Here is an 8,336-nt window from a genome sequence, read left to right on the forward strand (position 1 = left end):
TTTAGGTTAGATATTAGGAAGAACTACTTCACTGTAAGGGTGTCCAGAGCCTGGAATAGGCTCCCCAGAGAGGTGGTGCTCTCACCTTCCCTGGAAATCTTCAAGAGGAGACTGGATGGGGACCTGGCTGGGGTCTTATGACCCCTGCCACCCCCAGAGCTCCTTCCTGCTCATGGCAGGGGGTCGGACTCAATGATCCGTCTAGGTCCCTCCCGACTCACTGATTCTATGATCTCTGAACCCTTGGCAATGGTCTTCATGAAACTGTGGGAGATGGCTAGGAACCAGAGGACTGGAAAATGGCCAATGTAGTGCTCCTCTTTAAAAAAGCAAAAAGGGAGGACCTGGGGAGCTACAGACCAATTAGCCTCACCTCAATACCTGGGAAGTTACTGGAGCATATCATTAGGAAGCTGATTTGCAAGCAGCTGGAGGAGGCAACGTTGATCCCAAGCAGACAACATGAATTTATGAACAACAAATAGTGTCAAACAAACTTCATCTCCTACTTTGACAATGCAATTACTTGGGTGGATGAAGAGAACGCTGTGGCTAGTATATCTGAACTTTAGCAAGGCTTTTGACAAGGTCCAGCATGACTGTCTCATAAACAAATTGGGGAAATGTGGGCTAAATAAAACTACTACAAGGCGGATACCAAGGCTTGTGGCTCAATAGCCACAAGCAAAGGGAAATTATTAACAGGCCCACATCAGAATGGCAGGAGTTTTCAAATGGAAACCATAGGGGTCCGTCCTGGGCTCAGTGCTGTTCAACATATTTATTAACAATTTGGATGCTAGCACAGAAAGCTTCTTGAGCAAGTCTGCAGATGACACAAAACCAGGAAGGACTGGGAATATACTAGAGAATGAGTGCAATTAAAAAAATCTCAACAAATAAGAAAGCTGGACTAGGGCTAGCAGGATGAAGTTCAATGTGAACAAATGCAAGGCAGTACACACCTTTGGAGGATCAATCAAAAACACAAATATAAAAATGATGACACCTGGCTGGATGGCAGCACTATGGAATAGGACTTGCAAGTCTTGGTAGATCACAGACTCAATACAAGTCCACAGCGTCATGTATCTTCACAAAAGGCAAATGCGGTTTAGGGATACATCAACAGAAGTATTAGGTGCAAGACACAGGTGGTGACAGTGCCTGTATTCAGCACTGGTTCGGTCTCATCAGGAGTACTGTGTGCAGTTCCAGGCTCCACATTTTAGAAAGGACGTGGAGAAGTTAGAGAGGGTCCAAAGGCAGGCAACAAAGATGATCAAGGGCTTGGAAAGCAAGTCATGCAAGAAGACGCTGAAAGAACTAAGAATGTTTAGCTTACAAAAAAAGCACTTAAAGAGGGGACATGACAGCAGTCTTCAAATACTTGAAGGTCTGACATAAAGAAGAGGGAAAGTACTTTTTCTCTCTTGCTACAGAGAAGGACACAGATTAATGGCTTGAAGCTGCAGCAAAGTGAGTTTTAATTGGATATCTGGTAAAATTTCTTCACTGTTAGAATAGTGAGGCAGTGGACTAGACTGCCTATGGAAGTTATGGACTCTCCATCACTGGAGATGTTTAAGAGGCTAAACAGACACTGGTTAGGGATCTAGGCACAGCTATGCCTATGTTCTACTATGGGTATTTCTCATGCTTCTGGCTTTGCTGGTTGCCCTCCCTTTGTGCTACATGCATTAAATTTCTTAAGCCTTCCTCAAAGGCACTGGGTGCTGGCTGCAGCCAAAGCAGGGGATTTTGACTGGAATGTGCCAAAGCTCCTCCTGGAACTTAACCTAGAGGTTCCTGGCTAGAAGGTCTTGCCCCTTCACTCATGGCCAGACTGATTGCCATATCTGGCATCAGGGAACAATCTTATGTCATGATCAGATTGGTATGGAATATGGGTTTATTTGCTTTCTTCTGTAATGGAGAGTGGGGTTAGACATTCCTATTTCCTGGGATCTCTTGATCATATATTGACAACATTTCATACAAGTAGGATATTGATTGCTGTGATTTCCCTGCTTTATCTATGGCAGGTTAGGGTGTTAGGTCTGTGTTGTGTCAGGGTTCATGATAATTTTTATATACAGTTTAGATTATAGACTGTATAGGATGGTTTCAATGGGGATAATCCTTGCTCAAGCACGGGATTGGACTAGATGACCTCTGGAGGTCTCTTCCAGCCTCTATGATTCTGTAATTCCATGGGTTACTCTACAGAAACTGAGAATCCCTGAAGCAGTAACTGGCTCTTCTCAACCACGAAATATACCCTCCTGCTCTTGTATCTTCGCCAGAGCTTGCTAAAGGGATTGTTTTCCCCTATCCACCCCTAGAGTTCCTGATCCAGAGGACTTCACTATGCCCATATGTGGAACTCAGTATTAAAGGACTAGACCAGGGCTAAAATTCTTCTCCAAGTTAATGAAACTACAAATAAATTATAATAAAACACACTCATTTTGTGTCAAAATGCCTCAAATTTATTAAAAGATTTTTAAACTGTAGTTCTGCGAGTGAAGTGGAGGAGAGAATTACTATTGCCTTTTTAAACAAGAAACACTGGGGCATAAAACATTAAAACAGAGTAAAAGAAAGTGCATGGCTGACCAGGGATCAGAACCCAGGTCTCATCTGTGTCAGTCATAGACTTCCTGTCCATATTCTTACTATTGAACATAGCACTTTCAGAGAAAACCACTTCCCAGGGGTAGCTAGGATCTGGATATAAGAATAAAAAGTTGGGTAGCTAAAATAAACGCTTGTAGTAAAAGCCACAACAAACATAACTAGTATTTGCATTGTTTTTTGTCCATTAATATCAAAGCACTTTAGAGAAGAAATTAAAATAATCTAAAACCAAAACCTTACATTTTAATTTAGCACCGCATTTACCAGAGCACTAAAAATGGGAGTTGCTTCAGTTGAATTGAACAGAGATGAAAACTGTATTAGGAGAACATGATGCAAGATCAAAGCATAATTCTGTAGGTTTTGGAGAAACATAACTCAGTATTTACCTTCACATTTTCATTTTCCCCAATAATTTCAATGTTAAAGGAATTTCTTCTGACCCTAACGTTATTACTTCCTGTCCATTAAGAAAAAAATGGAATTCTACATAGTGCAGTATTTTACTTTTTGTAAAATATTATTTGTTTAGAGTTATATATTTTTGCATACAACTAGTTATGGAATAGTTGCCTTTTTCTTTAATTATTCTTGGAAATACCTATTGCTAGGCATCTGAAGTACTGTGCATGTATGATAAAGATTTGTATAATAGGACCCAAAACCTCAAAAGTTAAACCAAAAACTTGAACCAAAAGGAAGAAAAACCAAACAAACAAAAACAAAATACCTCCAGAATTCAAAAGTAAAAGCTAGTGCAAAAGGAATTCAAATGGTTAACGATTACTTAATCCAAACAGAAAGGGCTTGAAAGGAGCCTTGAAGACAAGAGGGAAACTCTGGTGAGTATAATACCCGGTGAGGTTCTTCCATAGACAGGCTCCTGAATAAGAAAAGGCCTATTCTGACCCAATTCAAATACACATTTAAGATACAAAAGATAAATCAGCCCAGTTCAACGGCTTAGAGAGATACAAGAGTGGGAGCTGGTCACTCAAGTGTCTTGGCCCAAGATTATGATTAACAGCTTGTTAAATATTTTTAAGCAAGTCCTGTTTCCATGAACAGATTTCAAGAACTTTTATTTTGGGAAAGTAAATATAATTGGAGGGCAATCTGTCAGCTCCTGAGGGCACTGGATATGTTTTAATAACAAATTTCTTCTGTATATGTGCAACAGAACACGTAACTGGATAACATGCACAAATTAATTACTGAGGCTAAATTTTACATTATGCCATTTCCAAACAGTTTTTATGCAGTTATGTGCTTTTGTAGATTCAAATGTTAGGCCTATACTGGATATATCAGATCAACTGACAGTAGCTGCTTAAGGATAGGGAAACACTGGCACATATGGCACAAAACTATTTTTATGAAAGTTATTTTCTACTTCTCAATTTTTTAAAAAGAGCATTAAACTAAACTCCTATGTTGCATTTCTGAAAGTTTATTGAGAATTGTGGCGTTCTAGATTAAATGAACTCTCATAGGTTTTGAGATAAGACAACAAAATAATAAATTCAACAGTAGCCTACCTGACCCCACTGGAGATGAGCCAACACTAAGACTTTGTATACTGCCATTCCTGAGCAATGTTGGTGATTTCTGAAGACTAGAACTTGTTGCACTGCCTGCAGCAGATGCCACAGATGATGTTGGGGAAGCAGAAGAAACCGATAGGTGGGAAATACTCTCCTGACTTTTATTTCCTTTGGGTCGACCAGGCCCATGTTTACTTTGCTTATTTCCTTTCCGTTTCTTTTCTGTTACAGTCTCTTCTTCTATCCCAGAAGTCTGAGCTCGCTTGTATCCTGTTGAAATAATGCTTGAATTACCCAAGTCACCAGGTGAGCTGTCAAAACTTTTAGACTGGGAAACAACAGCTGAGGATGATGAGAGGCCAATTAAGGAACTAAAACAATTCACAGCCCCTTCTTGGTTTCCAGTCTCTCCTTTATGTACATCTTTGGTTGATGAAGTCTGCTGGGAATGAGTATAGCTGTCATTACGTAGATCTGATTCTGTAAAGCTCAAGAAATCTTGGGGTGACTGTACTGAACTTCCAGAAGATGATTTTATACTGCCAGGTGTCCCCAAAAAACTACCTGTAGAAAGAAGGAAAAATAAAGATTGGTTTAAAAATCAGCTGAAGATTTGGATAGGCTAGAAAATATAATTGAGTATGAAATATTTGTACTAACAAGAAGGAAAGGCTTTTAAAAAAATGTAATTTACTTTAATTAGTTCTATTGGCTTCTTGGTTTTACTTAGCCAGCTCTGATTCTTAGTTTCACCATTCCTGAGTTTGAGACAAAGGTGAAACAGAAAAGGAGAAGATGGTGAAAAAAAACAAGATGGTTACAATCTACCAGTGCAAGGTAGGAATATGTTGCTCAAACTTTCACTCTGCTTTCAGTGGCCACCCTGAATAACCATGGTAGCAGTATGGACTGAATTCCCACCCCCAACAATTTGCAATCTGTCCTTGGTACTCTGCATCCAGTTTGTACAGAGCAATTACTAGTTCTACAATGCCTGCAAAAATCCTCTGTACAAGGACGGGAGTATTTCTTTGGTTGGGAAGGGCATAAAAGGCAGAAGGTGCTTCGAGTGGCACTTTAGGGTTAATTTATACTGCCTGAGCAGCATGAAATTGCATTCCCTAACTTTATCTCACGTGTACCTTAACTTTCTGTTTTATGAAACCTACATTTTGGACAAAATGAAAGCCACTGACCATTGAAGAAAATATACTTAGAATCATGGAATCACAGAAAATTAGGGTTGGATGGGACTTCAGAAGATCTAGTTCAATCCCAACGACCTCATCACAGCCAAAGCTTTAACTACCCAAGTCTTAAAAACCTCAAAAATGGAGATTCCACAACCTCTCTGGGTAGCCTGTTCCAATGCTTTACTACCATTCTAGTGAGAATTTTTTTTCCTAACATCTAACCTAAACTTCCCCTGCTGCAACCTAAAACCACTGCTCCTTGCTGCCACCACTAAGAAACATCTAGTTCCATCCTTTTCATAATGGCCCCCCAGGTAGGTGAAGGCTGCTATTAAACTGCTCCTCAGTCTTATCTTCTACAGACTAAATAAGCCCAGTTCCCACAGCCTCTACTCAAAAGTCATGTGCCCCAGACCCCTCATCATTTTCACTGGCCACCACTGAACTCTCTCCAATTTTTCCACTTCCTTTCTCTAAGGCAGAGAAGGAAAGGGGGGGGGGGCAGCAAAACTGGGCACAATACCCCAGATGTGGCCTCACCAGTGCCAAACAGAGGGGAATAATCACTTCCCTCAATCTGCTGGCAACGGTCTTACTAATGCAGCCCAGTATGCCATTAGTCTTCTTTGCAACAAGGGCACACTGTTGGCTCCTATTCAGCTTATGCATTAACCCCCAGGTCCTTTTCTGCAGAGCTGCTGCCCGGTCAGTCAGTCCCCAGCCTGTACCAGTGCATGGGATTATTCTGGCCTAAGTGCAGGACTTTGTACTTGTCCTGATTGAACTTACTGAACTTCAGGAGATTTAGAATTCCTCTGACTGCATCAGAACATACTTGCAAATCACAAAATTACTTTTGAGGAAACTGATAAAAAGCTGTTTTTGTTGTTTTAACATTAATACGTTTATAATAACATAACATTAATGTATCATTACAAAATATCAATGAGTTAAATATTTATCATTTAGATCAAGTCAGTGATTGTAGGATAAACTACAATCCTGCCACTTAATTACTAGCTATAGAGGGTTTCCATCATCAATCCTGACCTGTCATCATCTACGTTTCTTCTACCCTTTTGTTTTTACAGCTGGTGTAAAGAGCATACTGACATATTAAATACTTAAAAACTATATGGTATTTTAGCAAATCTAGCATTACTAGCCAATAACATACCTTAAAATATTAAGCAATCACCAGCTTGGTTAGAAAAGCAGAAAACAGCACTTTTAAAAAAACCTTTATTTTTTTTAATATCATTCTGTTGCCACTCTTGGCTTCTGTATTTCATTTGTATAGTATTAAAAAACAAACAAACAGAAGTCTAAGAAAGAAACATAAACAGCTTTGCTGATACATCAATATAATATATTGAATATCTGTTTTATTTGTGTGAAGAATGCAAAATTAGGATTTTTAAATGTATATATTTTATATATGGCCCCCTCTACATGTTACAGGTATTGCACTATTAACTGGTTAATGGCATAATTACCTGGAGATGAGCTAGCTACATGTGCAAAAAGCTCCAACACACAATAAAAAGCTACAACCAGCTATAAAGTTATACCTCGAAAATGTGTACTAACTTTATAGCTGGTTGCTACTGAGCTTTAACTTGCATGTGTACCAGGTTTCCCCTGAGGCTGAGAACCATGCCCAGCGTAAAGCCCCTGGGCCCTGTGGATGGAGGCAAACACGATCCCCAGAGCTTCAGGGTGTGGGAAACCCCCAGGTCCTGGGGATCAAAGCTGCCACAAACCCTAGAGGGCTCTAGGGTATAGGAATCGCCACAGGGATATTTCCTCTGCCCCCGTGGTGTGGAAAACCCCCAGGGCCAGAGCGGGGTAAGCCCCCTGGCCCCAGGGGTGTGGAAAACCAGCAGAGCCAGAGGGTTGCCACAGTTGACAGTTCAGGGGGGGCAGGATTGGGCTCCCCCTAAACTGGCAGAAAGGCATAATGGGATCTAATACACAAATCACACCTCTTGCCATGCATGTGTAACATGGCAGGAGGCACAACTGCATGAACAGTACATATGCAATTTGTTTTTTTGCCTTCAATGGGATAGGACTACTAAGAAGACTAGAATAGAAGTGTTCCATTTTCACCCAATTTTGCAATAAAAAAAAAATCTTAGTTATAGAAAACATTAGAGTAAAGCCTGTTTTGAAACGCTTAAAAAGCAACTCAAAATGTTACACAAAGAAATCTGTTAAGGACAGTAAATGTTACAATGATTGCCCAAAATGATGTTCTTCCCTAAAACAAATCTCATGTCTTAATGCATATTTTTATAATACCTTCATTTGGAAAAAGGGCTTTCCCCTTTTTTTTCCTGCTAATATTCAAATTGTATAATTATAAAGAACACATTGAGAGCAAGGCGAAAAAACTCCCAGGAGTAGGACAGTCATCTTTAAGTATCTCAGCAAACCTGAGAGTTAGTTACCCACTTGCTGGGTCTAAATTTTAGCCTGAAAAGAAAAGGAGGTTAGTTAAATACAAAATGAAAGGTAAAAAGAAGCAAGATTAATCTAATTTTTATGCTGATTTTAAATTTGCTACATAAAAACTGCAACTTCAAGAAAAATCTTCGGGGAACTAATAAACCTTTAAAATTTTAATTACTTTAGACAAGAAATTTTCACTTTCAACATAGAACTCAAAGAATATAAATAAAAATACATCTAACAAGCTTTCAAACAGGCTTTGGCTTCCATGACCACAGCCCGTTCTTTGGCAAGAGAGGCAGCGAGCTGTTGGGAAGAGATGGCCTCCAACTCTCTCCCCTGGGGAGGAGGCTCTTCTCAGCCAGGCTGGCTGACCTGCTCCACTGGGCTTTAAACTAAGCCCACTGGGGGATGGGGGGACGACTGCCACTGCTGGCCCGCTGAGCAACCCTTGCAAAGCCAGCAGACCAAGGCACTTAAGGGAGCCCACCCCTGCCCCAGCCCT

At 40.2% G+C, this 8,336-nt stretch overlaps 1 protein-coding gene across 5 annotated transcripts in view; it reads right to left on the reverse strand.

The window, feature by feature from the left end:
- Positions 1-8,336, reverse strand: part of MLLT10 (myeloid/lymphoid or mixed-lineage leukemia; translocated to, 10) — a 241,484-nt gene that overhangs the window by 112,382 nt on the left and 120,766 nt on the right. For all 5 annotated transcript variants that reach the window (XM_019532240.1, XM_019532231.1, XM_019532222.1 and 2 more), the window contains one exon: positions 4,179-4,748. In XM_019532240.1, coding sequence (XP_019387785.1) covers positions 4,179-4,748 — 570 coding nt within the window. The remainder of the gene's footprint in view (positions 1-4,178; positions 4,749-8,336) is intronic.

Source organism: Crocodylus porosus, unplaced genomic scaffold, assembly GCF_001723895.1.
Source record: "Crocodylus porosus isolate Cpor-Errol unplaced genomic scaffold, CroPor_comp1, whole genome shotgun sequence".
Lineage (NCBI taxonomy): Eukaryota > Metazoa > Chordata > Crocodylia > Crocodylidae > Crocodylus > Crocodylus porosus.